Source organism: Sabethes cyaneus, chromosome 3 (assembly GCF_943734655.1).
Source record: "Sabethes cyaneus chromosome 3, idSabCyanKW18_F2, whole genome shotgun sequence".
NCBI lineage: Eukaryota > Metazoa > Arthropoda > Insecta > Diptera > Culicidae > Sabethes > Sabethes cyaneus.
Window position 1 is genome coordinate 149,863,647 of NC_071355.1, and position 22,601 is coordinate 149,886,247.

At 36.0% G+C, this 22,601-nt stretch overlaps 1 protein-coding gene across 1 annotated transcript in view; it reads right to left on the reverse strand.

Moving 5' to 3' along the window:
• Positions 1-272: 272 nt before the first annotated feature.
• The window catches only part of LOC128742144 (cytochrome b5-related protein-like), a 28,972-nt gene continuing 6,643 nt past the window's right edge, over positions 273-22,601 (reverse strand). The window contains exons 2-6 of the mRNA XM_053838379.1: positions 2,800-3,066; positions 2,352-2,743; positions 2,106-2,300; positions 1,826-2,047; positions 273-1,084 (exon numbers count right to left, since the gene is read on the reverse strand). Of these exons, the coding sequence (XP_053694354.1) occupies positions 796-1,084; positions 1,826-2,047; positions 2,106-2,300; positions 2,352-2,743; positions 2,800-3,027 (1,326 nt within the window). The 5' untranslated portion in view covers positions 3,028-3,066 and the 3' untranslated portion in view covers positions 273-795. The remainder of the gene's footprint in view (positions 1,085-1,825; positions 2,048-2,105; positions 2,301-2,351; positions 2,744-2,799; positions 3,067-22,601) is intronic.

Consider the following 22,601-nt stretch of genomic DNA (forward strand, 5'->3'; position numbering starts at 1 on the left):
CTCACTTTACACCCTGCACATTAGAACACTTGGTTTGGAGAAAATAATTGAACGGAATTTTTTATAGAGTTTTTTATACAAATGCGTCTCCTGAAATTTGCTGAATGGTCAATGGACCACTATAATTCGGAGCGGCTCAACTAATGATCAAGTAGCTCATACTACTAGACAAAGCAGGACTTCATTAAATGATTTAGGAATAAATTTTGTTCCTAAAATTAGGTTTTAATATTTCTTAATAAAAATGATATCTACAAACTTTGAAGGGCCCATCAAAACTTCACACAGTCTTAGGTAAAATGGTCGACCCAAGCTATCTAATCGTATCTGTAAGAGAATATGTTGGCCATACTAAAAAAAATGACGAATATTTCGGCGATAATTTTAGACGGAATGCTCCTAAATAGATCTCACTGTGATTGTTTATTATTTATTGCCGTTGAAGACTAGGAATACGTAGTCTCTATGAATTGTCAATGTTATACAAGACATATCTTATACTATAATATAATTCATTTAGGCATTCCCTGTATATGAAATATCAAAATATCACATAGTTTAGGTATATTAAATGACACATAAATAACATTGTTAAATAAAACCCTGTTGTACTAACCCTGTTAGTGCTACTATTACGACATATAATTTCATTTATCCCAGTTTGGTAGTGTTTCTAATTAAACATAGAAAATAGTTTGCGATTGTACATTTATACCAAGCACTTTATACTTCGCTCAAGCCTATTTTTTTCTTCGCCATTTAGGTTATTCTGTCGAAGAATACCCAATGCTTTCATTAAAATTTAGCCCGAGGGTCATAAGTACGCGCTTCGATCCGCGCTAGTTGGCGATGTTGCGAGATGATGTGATGCAGCCAGCTGCATTCTCGATAAACGGTTTCGAACTCCTCGCAAATTTGGAAGAAGATCGGATACAACTGGGGCAGTACTCCATGGTCCATCGTAGGGAACATGTGATGCAAACAGTGATCACCGAAGCTGGTAAGTACGGCAAAATGTGATCCTTTCACATCGGCACGATCGATTATCGTTGCGATTTGGTACGCTCCGAAGTCGATGTCATCCCTGAAATAATTGAAAGTATGAGCGGGATTCGCAAAAGATCTTTCAACTCAATGGAACAAAAGATCTTTCCATAATTTACACACATGCAACGGGTGCGCGACGTAAGGCATGCGGACGTGAGTCATAATGTATCATAGGTATAATGGGCCATAGCAACAAGGGATATTAGGCGTTCTTGTAAATACAAAAATGAGTTCATCATCACCTTTTGGCATAACGACCAATTGGCATAATTAAAAAAAAAAACATTTTATGACATTTCATAGAAGATTCAGAGTGAGACGGCCGCAGGCCACGAGTTTTGCCGGCGACCCGCCGTCGAAAGCGCCGCACTATGCGAGGCAAGAGGTTTATTTTATTCCTAGCTCTGTCATTTCTAATTAGTTTTCCCTAGTCCACGCATCAACTCATGCGGTATGTTATAAAAAGTGGGGTGCCACTTTCTGTATTTTTAAAATGAATCGATTGGGCCTCTTGCAAACTAACGCCAGATAGGTCGTGCAAAATATGCCTAACGTCCAATATGTCTAACGTCCGTATGCCTCTCGTCCATATCGGTTTTGGCACGGTTTCGATTTTGGAAACGTGGGCGACACGCATTTGTTGCCAAGTTCGAAATCCCACTGTAGTAGTAACTCAAATTTCAATACACCTTATTGAGGTTTGTACCGAATACACCAATCATATTCTAATAAATAATCAACTATCGAAAATAATGTAGGTATATGCTAAATATCTTACGATATTTTATCGCCACTGTGGAAAGTTTCCGGAAGATGGTGAGCAGCATTCAATCCTATCAAGCCGAATAGGAAACTCGTTAACAGTAGAATATAAATCCACAATTTTAGTACGTTGACAATGCTACTTGAATCGACCAAAAACATCAAGATGGGCAAAGCAAATCCTATGAGATCATCCGCATAAAAGCTACTTTTACCCGTTTTAATAGTCTCCACACCTCTGTAATGTTTAAGAAATATTAAGTTCTATCCAAACAGATGCTATATTCATTTAATACCTTTTGACGAACTCCGCTGAAAACATCATAGAATAAACTATCGGTCCATAAATCCATGCACCGAATCGCTGTACCAAACCTTTCCTGCTTGGATCCGGTAGCCAGTACATGAATGGTTCGAAATAAGATATTTCCAGATCAATAATCGAATTTGCGTAGTGATGGTGAGACATTGCATGTGATATCCGCCATTCCCTAGAAGTATCGTTCAATACCTTGCAATCAGGAACTATCCAGAATACTCACCTATAGCTGGAGAACGTTAAATTCCACAAACGCATTCTCCAGTTATCTTTTCTATGAAAATAATTGTGAGCACAAATCATCGTCCATGTGACACAAACGGCACATGCCGTCGCTAAAAGGTAGCTGTGGAATTTAATGGCCAAAAAGGCAAACATAATTGCCGATGCCAAAAGGGAATCTGTGATTAAATTGGATGTCTGCATTGGTGCCATGTTAAGCTCTGGTAGTTTCTCACGAACCCTTCGTTTCAACGTTCGATAGAAACCATCGTCTTTGAAGGTAATCCGTACATTCCGTGGTTCTTTGGCTTCCCGAACTTTGAACTTGGGAAGCAAATTTTCTGCTTTCGTTGTAATGTGATGCGTTTCAAATAATTCCGTAATATCAGTTCCCTGTTGAATGGAGAACATAGCATCAACATAGCAAAAGTTAATTAAGTAAACCTTACCTTTGTTAGTTTAATCCAATCTGGTCCACCGGGATGTCGTTCAGCAAAATCGGTCAAATCGTACAGCGTATCATGGATTCTCCAAAGCCCCTCGGCGCCGTCATCATGTGTCCTGCCTTCCAGCCAACGGTAGGGTGACTTTAAGGGCTCATCACGGAAGGTCGGATACTTGTTGACGATGGTAGTGATCAAATTGGGGGAATGATAACCGTTCGATTTCTCCGCCATGACTGACACGTTGATGTGAGTATTTTCTACTCAAAGTACCTATCGAAAGTAAGTTTAGAACCATTAGTATGCTTCATAGGTGTACCCATCGCAGCGCAATCATCATTGTCTAACGTTGATTAATTAGCATTCTCAACGTTCACCTTCAGTGTTAACGATAGTTGATTGCCTGTTCTGATTCTGGACAATGCACGCACCGTGAAGTGGCCGACTGTGATTTTCAGCCCCTTTGCGGGGGTTACCCAGTGAGTGAATGGTTCTAATGTAGGTAGTTCACATGCCATTAATATAATCTAACTACAAACAACATTTACAATATTATTTATTTGATCTCCGTGTGGCGTCTACGAATTGCTTACAAATATTTCTGCTGCATCAATCAACAGAATGCAAAATCAATAAAATTGCAAACACTTTGTTTTCCACAAAAGCTATGCAATATTTCCTGATAAGAAACCCCACCAATAAACAGTTTGCTCCCGTGTATGTAATTGGGCCATCAATCAACCCGTTTTCATGGATTATATAAACAAAGCTTTGGACTACTATAAGTGTAATAATATAATTAATCTTCAATGATTTGCATTTTACTGAGCATTGTATTTCACAAAACGAATTAAATAATATTTAAATTTTACTCACCAAATGCAAATATAACGGACATTTGGACCGCTTTTATTCAAAAATTTAATGCCGCAAGCAATGTTGAGAAAGTGAAGCCATCTATAGTGAGTGCTGTAGTTGTAATAAAAACAAAGAACTGCATATCACGTCAAATCACAAAACCGTGTGATTAAATTCTATGTAGATACTGCGACATTCTATTAGGACGTTCAAAGGCGAAGAACTATAACCATAAAAATTTGAGAACAGCTTTACAAGGCGATTCGGTAATCTCATTTAGTCATGAAAACTATTTGAAATATTTTTTTTGTCTTGTGGGTTTTACCAAGAACAACATCTACGTCAACGACTCACAAGAAGCACCTTCATGCACTGCAAATTGTTAAATTTTAGTAGATACAGTACTGACTCATTGTCTCTAGATTTGCTACTAAAAAGAATCTAATAAGTAGGAGAATGAAAATTACGGATAGAATGCAACAACGCTTCAATCAGAGAGTATTGACATCTAGTCTGCCTTTCCAGTCATTTCGATTGTAGGTATGCATTTTTCATTCTCCTTTGATTAATGACTGACTTTATACAGGCATGTCCGCAATCAGTGATGTTTTTCGCAACGAATTATGACTAGAGAAGTACCTATATCTATGCAAAGTACGGCAGCTATGGTTAAGATGAATAGGTGGAAGGGATGTAAAAAAAAATTAATCAATTACCGATAGTGTAATTAGGTATAATTCCTAACTGGCTGTAGCCCGCGTGCGTCACTTCGCGTCCAATTTGGAACGAATTGGTGGTACCCATTGTAATTTTCTCTACTTTCGGTTCGGCGAAAAAACACCTTTTCGATGTGATAATCTAGATTCACTATAACGAAGATAACCGGCATCAAAGACCAAAACGCCTAAATGTACCTTTAACACCATGTTATTGATGTTTGTCTTGGATGCAGTTTAGCATAATTTTTTTGAGTCTTCGCTTACATTTATATGTACTAATTTGCCACTGTTAACTGTGCCGCTGGGATATTACTCAGGGTACTGATATCTGTACATAATTGAATCACGAATATTGTAATGTTTGTGACACAAATTTTGCGCACCTTCTCTTGCGTAGGTCCGCAAATCTTGGTTCGGATAATAGAGTGCTCATAAGGTGCTCGTACTAACAGTAGTTTAGCTGGCACTTGCATTAGTTTAAGCTTCGGTCGAAGCATGCAGGGAGCGAGCTGCGATTCTTACCACGAAAATATGGCATCCTGTCAGGGGCCAGGTTTTCGTTAAGAACGGTTTAAGGCGTTTGTAGCATTAGATTAAGATTATTACAATTATTATTACAACATGACAGGCCTCTCAGATGGTCTATATATAAGAGACTGATCTAACAAGCCAGTCGTCTTATGTTCGAATCTCAGCTGGGAGAGGCTGATAGAATCAATAGGATCGTAGCACTAAAGGGTGTCCAACATCAAAATGCATCACGGAAAAACACTGTAGAAAATTACCAATTTGGTATTTACTCTAAAAAATTTGGGTTGAAGTGGTTTAGAGTGTATTGTTTACACTGTATTTTTATCGCTGTCAGTTTTTCGAAAATTGGAAAACGGTCGGATTTGGAGACTTTGGCAGTTGATACGTATGCAGTTCCTCCCGGTCCTTCGCTATCTGAACGAAAGACTTGGACAGACTTTTTGGCCTGACCGAAGCATTGGGATAACGATTAAACGCTTTCACGACATGCTTGTGATCCTTGTCACTAGTAGAACATCTATTCTAATCGCATTTCTCCTTCCGTTTGATGCCCAGAGTGTCGTAGTAACGTTTAATCACACGACTCACCGTTGACTGCATGATTCCGAGTTTTTCCAATTTTCGAAAAACTGACAGAGACAGCGATAAAAATACAGTGTAAAGAATACACTCTAAACTACTTCTACCCAAAATTTTCAAGAGAAAATTCCCAATGAGTAATTTTCTACAGCGTTTTTCCGTGATGCAAATTCCCAGGGACACACTTTCCAATACGACAGACAAGCACTAGCTCTATCGCTACACTGGGTACTTGATAAGATCTTGGAGGAAAATTGATACCGTATGAAGGGCTTTGTGTCCCCAGCATATAGCCGATTCGGCATGTACAACAGCCTTTCCCATCAGAAGAAATGCTAGAAATGTAAAGTGCAACAGTAGCTGAAGACGAAGACCGAGAGCAAGACAGCTTCAATGTTCTGCATCTTGGGCAGGAAGGTCGGAGACCGCTCAAACGGGCAAGAAGTAGCTAACCAAAATGGAAATCGTTATGCAGAAGCGTGTATCGAAGCCAGCCGTATCTGGCCAGCAGGCAATCACCCAGAAGGAGCAGCTGAACTTGTGAAAGACATCTTGATCACAGTGGGTGACGAGAGCTACTTAACGCTGGACAGCAACGACCGAGAACTTTACACGTCCTTCGTTTTCAAAACTAGCACACAGAATGTCATATGTCTGAACGATACTCGACGTCGCGGGAAATGTTGCACATATATCAGAGTATTTGTGCAATTATTTGCCTTGTTGCCAAATAAAATGTTTAACTCAAGTAGCACTTGAGCAATGTTTTTTTAAAGATATTGTTAATCTTTTATAATAATATTCTTGACTAAGCCTTTTATGCATTATGTTCTATAAATACTTTAACTTCGTTCACATGGCCCTACGACACCATTGGTATTCACTACAATAGCCTTGACCCATTATGCTAATAAATTACTGGAGGTGGAGGAGATGGACCGCCGGAAGTTAAACGTTGTACTGGAGACCACCAACCCTCCCAACGTCCCCCAGCTGTGATCTATAGAAAATGTTTGGGCAACCATCAAACTTAGCATCTACTCCGATAATATCGTGGCCAAAACGAAGAAGCGGTTGATTGCCGCAGTCACGACAGCGCTGTAGAATTGTAGAATATGCCGACATTCAGATTTTCATCGACCATGGGTAAAGTTTTGGTCAACTACTGTAAGTCCGCCCGTCATGGCAAAGCAAAGCTAAACCAGGCCTTGAGTTATGGGCGTCTGCAAGACTAGACCTCCTTCTTTCACGACAGACTTTGCAGCCAGTTATTAGAGTACAGGACAATTACGGGGCTAGTGCAACGATCCTACTGACTCTAGTAGCACCAATGAGGTTTAAAAAGGCGTGGCAGATGAAGACATTTGATGGTATTAGTAGCGAAAAATTAGAAAACGACGTCAAACTACAAAAACAAACCGCGTCGGACAATGGGGTTTGTTTTTGGAGTTTGACGTCACGCTTCATCGTGATTGGTCGATTTACGATTCCACCCACACCATGATGAAATTTCTTCATTGCACTAACACCACTTAACCAACATTGCCACACCTGGATATGTCACATTGTAGTAGCACCGCCCATTAATATCGACTGGGCTGTGCTACTAGAGTCTATAGGATCGTTTTACTAGCTCAGTAACTTTTATTTTATTATTTAATGTGGTGTTAAACAATTGGTCATTCACCACCTCAGTAATTGTTATGTGCTTTAATAACCGACTGCGAAGCCTGTCGAGAAAGAAGGGTCAAGTCTTAAAGATGTCTATACCCAACTCAAGTAACAATAACAGATTTTGCACGACTAAGGACTTCGAATTTTCAAGAATCTTACCAGATTCAAGATAGTTTTGTTAGTCAGATCACATCAAACATAATTACTAGTTATTAGTAAATGTTGTACACTAGAATCTCTTTTTACGTCCATACATTTTACGTGACTATTTTACGTCCGAAATTTGAATTAATGTTCTCTGGTTTTACGTCGAAAATTTGAATTAACGTCCTTTTTTTACGACCGATTATTTTTTACGTCATCCCAATAGTGGACATAACCGAGATTTGAGTATATCAACATTTAAATCGAAAATTAGTGAAATAAGTGGAAGAAACGTTAATATTATATATTGTTATATGTTTAAATATTCCAACTGGTTGTTGCTCCTATGTCAAATATTAATTTGCAGTAATAGAAATATTGTAAAAAAAGAGATCCGCGAGACAAAGCAAAAAAAAACTTAGAAAAAACAACAGTTTCAGGCACAAAAATTTATAACCGTATGAAAATACGTTATATGAAAATAATAATAAACAAACCTGTTTAATTCGTTATTTCTTCACAAATGTATACAGCCCTTGCATGTATATGTACGCTTCCGATTCAGAAGAAATGCCCCGGTCAAACCGGATTAAACTACAATGACTCATAACAGAAATGAAAATAAAAAAATACTACTTCCTTCTTTTGCGTTGTCCTTGACTTTTGCATAGATTCGCAACCCGTACTATTAATTATAGTGCAGATGGAACATTTCATCTAATTTATTGGCTAGATTTTACGGATAGCCGTCCGATTCACTCATATCCGAATACTAGGCGGCCAATTATAATAGAATCAGATGTTAAACTTGTGCAGGAACACTTTCGGACACAACCCGTTTTTAAGTGGACCCGTGCGAATTCGCAAATCTATTTGGAATGACCTTCTCCGATTCAACTAAATATGCACATATTTAAGCTATATGGCCAAAGTGCATCATTTCACACTGCACGTGGTTTTCAAAAAAAAAGCCGAATTATATATTCAAAGAAGCTTATCAAAAAAAGCTTATCAAAGAAGCTTTTCAAAGGAGGGTACATATTATGGTGAAGATTAAGCTCTCCGTGATACTAACTCCTGAAAACAAAATTTAACCTGATTCTAGCGTTTACCGTTTAATTATCTCACATATTTGTGAAATGACGCAATTTAAATTATAGTTTCGAACGATTTGCTTGAATGAAACAGTAATGCACTCTTCCAGGTGTGCCAATATGACTCTTGGCTGCAAATGCTATCAGCACATACTTGTGTAAAATTCTGGTTCAATGCAGCTTGATTAATCCCACAAAAATAGATTTTGAGCTTTAACTGTGTAGCTTATCTATTCTAATCTTATCGACAGCTGCAATGACTGGTTGAAATTTTTGTTTTGGCGAAATTGCAACCAACGGCATGTTTTTATTGTCTTTTTGCATTAATTATACTATAACCGTGGTTATGATGAGGCACACTGGAGCACGTACCTCACCTTCTTTGTAAAAAATAATGTAAATCTGTAACCCAGAGGTCCACAGTTTAATCGGCCACTATTTTTGCCATAAATAAATTAATTATGTAAGAAAAGTTCCAGTTTCAAATCTTGTTATGAATTAAATTTCATGTTTTTGAAATATCTTTTTACTGTCTGTCAATTTCTAATCTTTATAACGTAGAGCAGTTTCTTATAAAAATATAGGGGTCATTCCACGGGAAATTTACAATCAAAATTTTTTTCTCTTCGGAATATTTTTTTACGTTCTTTGTTAAAAAAAAATCGACACGTATTTTTCTATTTCGATGTTACTGTTGGAATTCGCCAGATATGATTTTTTAAAGTATTGTAATCCGAAAAAATTACTATTTTTTAAATGCTAATTGTAAACATAGTTTGTAATATCAAAAAATGACTTTCTACCAGATGTGTTCACTATTCCACAAACTTTCAAAATTGGTATACTTCCTCTCGATTGTTTTTCAATAGTTAAATAGTGCATTTTTACGTGTCTATTTTTTTTTTGAACAAAGAACGTAAAAAAAATATTCCGAAGAGAAAAAAAATTTTGATTGTAAATTTCCCGTGGAATGACCCATAGGTAAGTTTCACAGATGTATTACTGATGGATCTAGAGGTGATCCATCTCCTGCTGCTCTCAAAAAAAGACACAAAACAGAGCACCAAGGAAAACATGACGAAAACTAATTAAACGGGCGTTAAAACTCAAACTCCGTATTTACCGTCATTTAACGATTTCTTCTCGCTTTAACAGAGCGCACAGACAATTCTCGCGTAACTGTTCAAAATGACCTAAGTAACAATAAGAGATTTTCTTTGAGCCTCTTCTTTTTCACTTGCAACAGCAAAAATAAAATAATTTGCAATGGCCGTTAGGTATGAGAAAAGGAAAAACAAAAGAATAATTATGTCATAATGGGAGAGAAAACGGGCAATTGAAAGAGAAAAACGGGACAGAGATGAGAGAAAACGAAACAAAAACGGAGAGACGACAGCAAAAGATGAAAATCTGTAAAGAAAAGAAGAAAAAACTAAAACGAAAACGAAGCAGATGAACATAAACTGAACAGAAAAGAAGTAAAACAAAAAAGAAACAAACGTGATAGAAAAGGAGAAAATAAGGGAGCAAGAAAATGGAGAAACGAGAACAGGAAAAGAAGAAAAACGGGGCAGGAAAAAATAGAAAAACATTAAAACGTAAGACAAAAAGGATAAAATGAAAATGCAAAACAGAACATGACAGGAAAGTAGGAAAAGCAGGGCATAATAAGAGGAAGAATGAAAGAGTCGAAAAAGCGAAAAAAGATGTAACCCGCGACCGAATAAAAGTAAAAAGACGAAAGTCGGATAGAAAATTAATAAAAACAAGCCGGAAAAAAGGTAAAGCGAGACGGCAAAAGAAAAAATGAAAAGGAAAAATAAAAGCGGCAAACAAAAAATATAAAACGAAAAAAATAGAACGTGACAAAAAAGGGAGAAAATAGGTAATAATAAGAGAACGGAACTGACGAAAATCAAAAACGACGTAGAATAAGTTATAAAAAGTAATAAAAGACGAAAATCGGAACCGAATAAAAGAAATAAGTCTAAAGTCAGAAAGAAAATGACAAAAAAAAACGAGACGAAAGAAGCAAACAACGGGCCAGAAAATGATGCAAAACGAAATAAAAAAGCTGAAAAACGGAACAGAGGAAAATCAGGGCTTATGAAATGGAGCAAAACCAGAGAAAACAGTGAACAGAAAAAAGGAAAAAGGAAAGGGTGAAAATGAGGAAAAACAAGGCAAGAAAACACGGAATACAAGACTAGAGAAATCACACTGAGAAAAGAAGAATTACGAGAGAGAAAAAATAACACCGATAGAGGAAATGAGGAAAACGAAAACAAAAGTCAAACAGGATATAACTAGTGAAGAAAAGAAAAATAGGAAAAACTGACTAAAGAAAAAGATAACACGGAAGAGAAAAAGTCGAAAAAACGGAGCATAGAAAAGGTTAACAGAAGGGAAGGGAGGAAGCAAAAAATGAGATACTAAAAAGAGGAAAAGCGGTGCAGACGCAGACGGAAAATGAGAAGGACAGGAAATAAAAACATAGAAAAAGACGAAATCTGCAAACGTGAAGTGAAAAAAACGGAAAACGGGAAAGAAAATAACAAAAAACGAATGAAGAACAGAACTGAAAATAGAGAAAAATGGATAGGATAAAACAGGAAACACGGGTCAGAAGACGACAGGAGAAAAATAGTGGAAAAACGGGATCAGAGTGAGCAAAAATCAACAAAAAGGTATTGGTATCTGAAAATGAAAAATAAAAACAAAACAAAGAGCGGAAAAAATGGAAAGAGAAAATAAAAACGGAAAGGAAAAACCCAACAGAAAAGGGCCGCTCAGTTAGTTTCGGGTTACGGTGCTGGCCTAACAAGCCAGTCGTCGTTTGTTCGAATGTCGGCTGGGACGTGCTGCTATAGAATCAGTAGGTTCGTTGCACTAGCCCCGTAATTGTCCTATACTCTAATAACCGGCTGCGAGGTCTGTCGATAAAGAAGGATCAAGTTCTCAACAGGACGTTTCACGCCATGCCTTTGCTTTTTAGGAAAGGGGAAAAACAAAACATAATAAGAGGTAGAACAGTACAAACGAAAACAAAGACAGGATAGAAAAGGAGTTAAAAGCAAAAAAATACGAAAACCGAGTCCGAACAAAAGAAAAAAAATCGAAAGTCGGATAGGAAATGACAAAAAGACGAAAAACGGTACAGAGGAACGTCAAGAAAAGGGCGAAAACGGAATAAAAAAGAGAAAAGAAAAGGAACAGAGAAAGAGGAAACAGCAGGCAGGAGAGTGAAAAGAAGAGGAAACGAGACAAAAAAAGGAATACGGAACAAAAAAAAGCAAGAGATGTCGAAAGGAAAAAGAAGAATAGCGAGAGAGAAAATAAATAATGATAAAGAAAACAAGGAAAACTGGCAAAGGAGGTCAAACGGGATATAGCAGGAGGAAGTTGGGACATAAAAGGCGATGAAAAAGAAGAAAAGTAAATCAGAAACAACGGTTTGAAGAAAAAGGTAACACGGAAGAAAAAAAGATGAATAAATGGGATATAAAACAGGAAAACTGAAGAAGAAAAGAAAAAACAGGAGCAAATATCGGAATAAATGTGACACATAGAACGGAGAAATGAAGCAAAAAGAGAGGAAAAACAGAACAGAAGACAGAAAGCATGAAAAAATAGATAAAAACAGTCAAAATGAGAGAAAAACTATCGTATCACAGAAGTATGCCAGTGCTGTGGGGAATTACAAATTTTAATTTTGAGTGTATTTTGTGTAAAGTTTATCCAAGACATTTGTCTTACATTGGTCCAGTCCAAATCTTTTTCCCTTTGCTTTGATGAACAGTCGCAAAAGTTGTTGAAAAGCGTTACAGCTGACACGCACAATATTCTCCAAACGCTACTTGAAAGTATTCACAGTCAATCTTTTTGTGCTCCCTAATTTGCCTAGCATGTAACCCCATGCACAGCCTAAAGGATTCAAATCAGGAGAAGAAGAAGGCCGCTCTTTCGAAGAAATAAATCTCGGAAAATTGTCCTCACACCAAGCCCGTGTTGCTTTCGCCTGGTGAGACGGCACAGAAACTTGTTGAAAGCATTCATGTAATGTTGTTTGACGATAGGAAGCAAATGATTTTTCAAATCAGTATCGAAATTCCTATAGTTTCTTCACCACTTTATGTCCAGACTGATTTGGTCTCCGTCGAATTAGCTCTCTTACTCGTTTCATGGCCTCCGGTATCCTTACAGTGCGTTTACGGCCAGGTTTGGGGAGTATTTTCCATATCACACGTCAAAATTTTTTAAAAAACAAACAGTACGATATGTTCCCCTAGCACGTTTCTTGGCTACCAAATTTTGCAAAAAAGTGCCAATTCGGATATCTACTGGCATTGTAAAACCTATTGCCTTCTCCAGCGATAGAAAAATGTAATATGTACACATAATAGCGAAATCAGTAAAGGTCCAAGGTCGCTTCCTTGAGATATATTAATTTTCAATTTTTCGATAAAGTTGGGTACTGTGAATGATCTCGACAAGTCCTCCGTTCTATAAATGATATATTCTTCGGACTGTGAGATCTTGTGGCTGCGGAGCCCAAGACAAAATGAACCTCGCGCATCATTTATGTTTTCTTTTAGGAAAATTTTTGTGGTTTCAAAATTATTATGTCTTTCAGATAAAAAGAAAAAAATCTCGAAAGTGACCTTTTTTTAGCGCAGTAATTGAAATAGTTGAAAGAATTTTGTTAGAGCCAGAAACCAATATCACTAATCGGCAACAAGCCTTTCGTACAGTCTGGGGTTTAGTTAGTTGAAGTATGATTCCAGTCGTTGCCTTAAATGGAACTTTAGATGCTACGACGTTCAAAAATGAGTAATGTGAGTAGACCGACTAAATTTCATTACCTTTTAAATACTGCCATGACTTTTTAGCTTCTACAAAGACAAAATGCAATTTACAAATTTCGTAAACGCAGTGAAGCATGGAGGTCGATTAGGCGTGACGCTCTGTCTCTTTAAAGTATAAACAGCCAGGCAAATAAAAGCTTTAGAATATTGAATACCGGGTAATAATAAATAATATATTTTTTTATCGACCGTACAAGGTGAACTTGGTGCATGGTCAAGAAAAATGCGAAGCACCGGAGAGGATGGTGACAGGTTAATTAAACAACGAACCTGAAAACGGAACAAAACGAGATCACGTCGCAAACGGGTTACAAGGTGACTAAGCATAAAACTAAATCACTGTTATTGGAGACATCATTCATTCAATCAAATCCGGCTGTGCTCTATCTGTCCAACAACTACGTGACAATCGATGGCACAATTTGGTGGAAGTAGGACATACAGGATGCAGAAATAAAGTTAATGGGAGGCATATCCCTCACTGTCAGAAACCTAAAAATATTAACAAAAGTTAAACTAAGCATAACCTTAATTGTAGTTTTAATTTATTTTCATTTGTCGTCATGCATGTTTCTTCTTGTTTGTTTTTCATTACTGTTTTCATATTCGTGACTACCCACTGTTGCACAACATTGAGCAACTCAGCAATCAGATGCATATTAAGGACAACTATAATATTGATTTATTTGAAAAAATTGTGATAATAGTTTATATGTTGAGCAAATGCTTAGTTTCGCGCGAGATTCCTAGTAACCGTTTTCAATTTTGAACAATTTTGGCATCCAAATCACTTACAATATTAATGGAACTGCTACAGTTTAGTTGCTTCCTAACCGGTCTTAGGAAACTAGAACACCGATCAATATTGAATTTGAACATTGACAATAACCCCCCCTAAGGGACTCAATGACAATGATTTATGAGATCAATATCTTACCTTGAAATTATATGGAGGCATTTGTATTCGATTCAGTAGTTCAGTTTATCGACATTGATGAAGGTTAAAAGTTTTAATCAAGACCCGAGAAATAAAGCATCAGCAAACGGGTCCCATTTATTTAGTATAATCTCGAGAAGTATTACTGCTCCAGTAAGTTAGTTATTATTGGTTCAAAACTCAACTGGAAAGCAGCGTCGAAAGTAAAATGGTGACACTACAGCCTTTAGTACTTATAGTGACTGCGAGACCTGTCAATCAAGTAGATTGTAAAAATGCTTTCCTTATTGAATTTGTGCCTGTTCTAATTTTGTTAAGTACATCGACTGATTTGATTAGACTATATTCTGAACGAGATTATGTTAATCTAAACATTTAGCTAAAAAGTGCTTTATTGATTATTATACGTGGTCAAATACCAGAAGTTTCTTCTAAAAACCATATCAGTCAGAGTACTTTTCATGACAAGCACTCATTAAATTCCTAATTACAAAAATTAAACAATTGAAATATTTTCTACACATATTTAAACTAACTTAAGGTGCGAATCAGTTTGGTTATTTATATTTCAATAATGTAACCAAGGTAAAACAAATGATTTTAAAATAGTTCTTAATGTTGGCTAGTGTTAATGTTCGATGTCCAAAAACGGCTGCAAAAATCAAATGAATAATGCACTCCAGATACAGCATGGCCTCTGAAAATTTGAATTTTTGGTTGACGACAACAAAAATATAGTTTGACGTTAAGATGAATTAGAATAATAATTTGCAATAATTTCTCTCAAGCAACTTTTTTGAACTATTTTCCTCGAAATTCAAAAACATGAATAAAAATATTAGAGGTTACGTGTACTCATGTACGTGTACTCAACCGCTCATTTCATAAGTTTGTAAATTGCTTTCTAAAGACAGACAAATTCGTCGCTCATAAGTCGTTCACATATCGAAAAGTGGCTATATTTGCATAATACGTTATGAAAATTTTTGGTTTTAGACATTATCATTGTCCAAAAAAGCCTGTTTTCACCGATTTCAAATTGGGGCATACTAGGCTATTATAATTTTTTTCTTTAACAAAAGTCTCCAAACCCAGAAATCTGTCTTGGGGCGAATGACCATTCGGCGGTTGAACCCCCGTGACCAAAAAAATTAGCGCAACTTCTTACACATGTGGGTGACTAGCGCGAAATCCACCAACCGCCAATTTGATAAAGTATGAAGCACAAATGCTATTACTTTTATGCCATATCTAACTAGCAGGGAAAACCGATTTTTAGTTGCTCAGAATGACTAAATAAAATATCATTCCTTCTGACGCAAACTGTATATCGATTGAAAAAGCAGGAACTGGTGTCCGAATACAAAAACTCCATGGCGAAAGAGGAAATTAAAGTTTAATAACATGATATTTGAAAAGGTTGAACGGAGAATCGGAAAATATTCCACTCGAACCAAACATACAGTTTGTCATCGTAATCAGGTTTGTTTTAAATTGTATCCATCGGGCGTAAAGAGCGAACTTAGACAAAACGGTCTAGCAAATTCGTTACATTCATTGCACCCCCGAAAAACAACCATTCACTCTCATCACATACGTTGGTACGACCGGTGCTGGAGCATGAATTATGCATTGATGATTGCTAAGCTCAACAGTGGAATAGTAAACTGTGAACTGAGCGTGAAATTGTGTTTGCATTAGCATGTTTAATCTAATTATCTGTTAAGTATGTATCTTGTTAAAATACGAATAAATATGTTTAATATAAATGACCATATTATTTAAAAAAAAACTAAACAATTTATGTACCATTCCGCGCGAAGTGTCCGGGACCCGTGTAATCGACCTTCATAGATTCGAACCAAATTTTGTCAGATTGTCTATTTTCGGCCAGAAAGCAAGATCCCATATTCAATGCCGGCTTGACCTCGTCGAGCTTTTTTTAAGAAAAATACCCGTTTTTGTCAAACCCTTTTATTTTGTTTTGCTTACATCTCTGGAAAAATAAGTTTTAGAAAGAAATTATTTTTAAAACAAATTATAATTTTCAAGGGGGCCCTACTCTGGGAGGTCGAAAAATAATGGATTTTCGTGATTTCGGATGTTGGTATTAAAGTTAACCCTCTTACGGGTAAGACCGTCTGTAGACGGCCTTCGCTTTTGGAGCTCCAGAGAAATACGTAGGGGTAGACGAAGTAACAACGCCCGCCGGGGTAAAACCACCCACCATGGTTTTACAGGGCCTTGCTCAAATTGATGTTACATGTTGATGACAGTCAAGTTACTGAATGGCTACGCAATATTTTACAATACCTTGCACAGCAATATCGTATAACCTATCGGAGAAATAAATACAAACATATTTTTCGTTATAATCGTTTCGTTTTTTATAACTTTGCTCCCGCAGAACTTAGGGTTTATTTGAATCAAAACGTTAAAACTTTTAGTAAATCTAACCCATATCGCATCTCTGATCCTGTCTTCATCCGACAGTACCTAAATTGGGTAACTGTTCATACAGTTTTGTTGAAATAAATAGTGAAATGTGTACATCGGTCATTTGGGGGCAAAACCGACCACAAAGAGCGGCGCAAGACCGTCGTGCATAATGCTAGAGCGATAAGGAGATTTTTAAAATAATTGCATAGCTTGGACCAAAGAGTCTCAGATTTACATAAAACAATGTAAATGTGCTTAGCTTGTAGCTGGTATACTGTTTGAAAAAATCTAAATCGCCAATTTTCCCTGCGGGCGTTATACACGTTTTCTTGTTTTCTCGGATATAGCTTTTTTCAATAATTCCTCTTTCTTGGAACAAGTATCATAAAAAACATTTTTTTTATGAAAATATAGCAAATTTTCTTAGCAATGCAAAAATAATATGTATCTGGTTTATCAATCAGAACAATTTGAAATGTCAAAAAATGATCCACCGGATCAATGCAGGAATTTTAATACCCATATTGATATATTTTATCTTAGATCCTCTCTGGTTCTAAAAGATTGACTCCAGGATGCCTAACCCGATCCATCTTGTTGTCTAAGGAAACTACGCGGTATCAATTTCAAGACTGTTGGTACCGCCATCCGGGGTGAGATTGTGCCAAAAACCAAAAATGTTTATTTGTGAAATTTTTTTATATCTATAGAAACTGGTGACCTAAATTCAAAATGATGATGAACATAACATATTTATTCATAACTTAGAATGGAACACAGATAATATTAGCAAACTATTGTAAAAATGTAAAAAAGCTTGTAAAAAATGTCCCGCATAAACCAACCCAAACAAGAAATCGCATAAACTTGCTATTTTGAAGATATATAAACTAATCATTTACAATGTATTGAAAGGTTATTATGCGTTGGATAAGTTTTGATTACGAAAATAATATTTTTCGAAACTTTGTACTTTTCGAGCTTCATGGGGGCGAGATTGTGCCAAGCAATAATGATCGATCCAATTTGTGGATTTCACATATCCAACAAAAATACGTCAGCATACACCAGTGCACTCACATTATTTACTATATTATTTTGACAGATTAGATTGCATCATCTATTTTGGAGCAAACAGCATCATAGGTCTGCTAAATAATTTAAACTAATTTTTACTTTTTCTCTGGAAATTTCAGATACTTTGAATAAACACTCTAATATGAAATGAATATATTATACCGTGTATAAACTGCCAGTTTTAAGGAGGGGGAGGGGGGTGGGATAGGCCACATGTTCTGCGGCCGCAGGTTTTCGAACGAAGTAATGGTTACTTTTGTTAAATGATCAAATAGGTATGCCCCCTTAGGATACACCCCTTCATATATCTCCCCCTTATTAACCCTAGAAACGTCACTGACTATAGAAAGGCTGTCCATTGACTATGAACTCATTTTTAGTTATTTCAGACCTCTCCAGGTTATTTTCATTCATACTGTATGATGCGTTGTTTTTGGCCGACCCCCTGCCCCTAATAGTGCACTTAGTTCATGGATGGCCCCATATGAACTACTTTATACTGATATTTATGTGTATTGTTTATAAACATGGTAATGTTCACTGTTTAAATTGATGGCTTAACTTTATGTTTTGCCTTTCTACTATATAAATATATAGTATAAAGGTATAGAAATCACTTGAAAAACCGGAAATGGAAAGAAGGTCCTGCGGGCCGAATGTTATATACCATTCGACTCAGTTTCGAAAACTGAGCATTTTCTGTGTGTGTGTATGTATGTGTGTGTGTGTGTGTGTGTGTGTGTGTGTGTATGTAACGCTTTTAATCTCACTCACTTTTCTCGGAGATGGCTGGACCGATTTTAATGTTCTTAGTGTCAAATGAAAGGTCTAGGTGTCCCATTGGTCGCTATTGAATTTCATTTTGATCGGACTTTTAGTTCAAAAGTTATGTATAAAAATACGAAAAATATGGGACTTCATTATCTCATAGATCCCTTAACCGATTTGAACAAAATTGATTGCATATGAAAGAGGAGCCTTACAAACCCTTAACTTCCAAATTTCATGATGATTGGACTTGTAGTTTGAAAGTTACATAAAGAAATGTAAAAAAATTGTATTTAAAACATATTTTTGTAACATATAAGCATTAATTCAATGTAAAGCATCACACGATTTATTATCATTTGAAAATTACTGTTGAGATCTATCAAACGAGACCGAGTTATTGCAAATCGGACAGTCCATTCAAAAGTTATCCAAACTTTAACACTTGAGCACCGTATATTAAACCGTTAAAACGTGTAAAATCAAAACATTTCAATCAAATGTTGATTGTATTCAATGTGTGTGATGTATGTGTGTATGTATGTATGTGTGTGTGGATGCATGTATGTATGTATGTATGTATGTATGTATGTATGTATGTATGTATGTATGTATGTATGTATGTATGTATGTATGTATGTATGTATGTATGTATGTATGTATGTATGTATGTGTATGTGATGACAATTTGCAATGAAATTCAAGAAAAGTGAGAAACATGTCAAAAGTCAGAAGTTTTTGAAGCCTCTTAGTGGAATACGAACTCTGAAATAAAAGAAAAGAAAAAAACTTTTACCGACTAAATTCTACTATTTAATATTTATTCGCGACAGATACGTATACCCTTTGAAAAAAGACACTGATGAAGCCTGCATGTTGTAGGCGAACTACGTATCTGTCGCAAATAAATATTAAATAGCGGGATTCAATTGCAAAGTTTTTTTTTTTCTTTGATTTTAGATTTCAATTGTCATTTTCTTCACTTACTGTTACTCACAATTGCACGCAAAGCAAAAAGCGGAGAAAAGCAGTTAATTTAAGTATATAAGTATAGTGTTTTATAGGATCAAAATACTAGTGAGTTGATTTTTCCAAATAAATTTATACAAATTTCATACAAATTTTGCGCATCAATAGATGCTCTTTTCAATCAATAGATACTAGAGCTTAGAAATGTTATATGAAAAATAGGAAGTAAACGTTGCACGGTAGAAATTTTGTAAGATTTGTTTTCGTTAGTGATATTTTAAAGGACAGATGTCTTATGTCATGTATCATGTTTTAATAAATAAATCAAAAAAAGACAAGCACTGGGAATCATATCGATCCTATTTCCCATTCTCAAGCATGTTTATGGCGTAGCTTTGGCACTATTTTTCGACCTCATCTTGTTTTCCTAACCCTCTAACATTGTAAAAACGATGCGATCAAGCTAATGACTATCTTTTCATGAAAGTACATTCAAAAGAAGCTCAAGTTTTGATTTTCATGCAAAAATAATGATCTGAAGGAGCGCCAGCTAAGAAAAAGTTCAATTTCTCTTTTTCATATCTAATGCTCTATTCAGTTATTTTTTCTAATTCAGATATATTGCAAAATTGAAGCCAAGCAAACTAATAGTAAAATTTTGAGATTAATCATTTTGTTGTAGATATCCTTTTTCTTCAAAAACGAAGTATAATAATAATTTTTCTGAACTCTTGTTTTTCAAAGATGCTAACTTTTGAACGCATGGTATTAATATCAAAATATCAAAAAAATCTACCCTTTGGGCTAAAACCACTCAAAAAAAATATCAAAAATATGCTATGAACGCATATTTCATATTGTCAGTTCAAAACAAGTTTCGTATGTGGCTCTGGAACCCAAAAGTTAAGGCCGACCGATTATAAAACTAAATAAGGTGTTCATCAAATAACATAAATGACGGTTACAAGTATTTACGCATCCAAGGAAAGAAAATAGAATTATTCTACGCAATACGTTGTGAATTTTACTGGCAAATAAGGATTTTGAGGAATACGGAACGGATATTTAAAAATATAGTCAAGTTAATTATAGATGTTCCTGAGAAATTAAATAATGATTATTGTGGCAGTAGAAAGGCTAGGTCACGCCGCTAGGTGGATTAATTCGGGTTTTTGACACAACGTCACTCCGTAGAAGTGGTGAGATTATGCCAAAGTTCATGCATTTCTAGTAAAATTAGGTTTCATTGTAACTAAACCATCTCGACGGTAGTTGTTAATTGAACAATTTAGTATATATTGATAGGTTTGAAATCAACTTAGTTCCTAAATTGTGTGTATACTGTTGTATACTGCTGTATAGCTAAAGAACAAAAATATATGCTTTTTTGGCTCAATCTCGCCCCAGATGACGGTACCTATATTACTGATATTCTTCCGATACGAGTGGTTGCCGGACACTCTTTCGAAATTGCGAATCTCGGCGAACCATTTATTGTTTGATGGCAATATGGTTTAATTTATTTAAATTTAGATTAGATTTAGGAATCCAATGCCATCAGTTTCGTTCAAATCGATTGAATATTGTTAAAGTTATACGCTATGGCGGTTTTACCCCGTTAGTGGGCGTGTTTCACCCCGCAAGGAAAAAACTCTATTTTTTTGGACGTGTTTCCAAATCGCAATAAAAAATAGAAAATCATAACAGATATTTATGTTTTTATGTTTACATTTAGGGAATAGATCAATTGTTCATTTAAAGCAGATAAATTAGAAATTGAGCTACAACTTTTTTTACACAGGTGGTTTTGCTTAAGGGGACGGTCTTGCCCCGCCTACCCTTATGAGAAATTTGTTCAGAACAGATTTCCTGACATGTTGATACTAATATCACAACATTCTGACTATGCGTTCAAAAGTTATAATCTTTCAAAAACAAGAATTCCGAAAAATTTGGAAAAAAATTATGGTGCGAATATTCCCTGTTTTACATTTGAAGAAAAAGGACATCTAGAACAAAATGTTCGATCTCAAATTTTTCCTGTGAGTAATTTACATGCTTTTTTTCAATTTTGTGATATATTTGAACTGAAAAAATATTTGGGTAGAGCGTTAGGCATGAAAAACTAAAAAGAGACTAGACTATTTCATACCTAGCGGTCCTCAAGATAAATATTTTCCATGAAAATCAACACTCGAGCTTCTTTTGAGGGTACTTTCATGATAAAGTAATCATTTGCTCGATCGCATTGTTTTTACGATGTTGCCCGTTAGAGGGTTAAATGTTGGAGAATTGGTTTAAGTATACACCCAAGTCTTTTTTTACACGGATTATTCTTATAATTTTTAAATTTACGACGATTTTTGAATTACAGGAATCCCCCAAATAGGGCGATGGGTGGTGCTCTACGCCCAAAGCGATATCTTAGCTGTTCATTAACCATTGAAGTTGATATTTGGTAGTTAACAGGTTATATCAGATACTAACAATATACCAAAAATTTACTTTATTGGCTAATGGGCACCTAAGCAATCGCAGTGGGCGTACAGCACCACCCACCCCCTTATTCGGGGGACTGCTGTAATGCGGTTTTTATTCATAAAGCTTTTTGAATCAACGCGGATTTTTTTACATGTTTTATTTTTACGCCCCACGTATCCCCTGTGCAAAAGAAGACTTGTGTGCATTCTGCATTTGAAGATGAATTTTGTATACCGCAATACTGACCATAAATGAAGAATTAGCTAATATACCAAGCAAAGCAAAGCAAAGCCTAGGTGCTACATTCCGTTATCGTAACTTGACCCTCTGTTTTTATACGACAGAGTTCGCAGCCAGCTGTCAGAGTACAGGACAATTGGAGGGCCAGTTGTTACGACCCTATTGACTCTAACAGCCTCTCTAATATGCCACGAACATGAAATTGAGAAAAATGCAATTTTATTACATTTGTCTGTCAAAGAGATTTTACGCGGTAATGGCAACCTGTTTGATGTGCACATTACCCGTCATACATACCAAAGTCATACTGTTGAACTGAAACAATGATACCTGTGGCCAAATTCCCTCCGGGCAACATTTTTAACGCAGTAGCCAGGGGCAGGCTTCATTCTCGGTTTTTTGCTCAGTAGATGCTCAATTGACTATAGCGCCT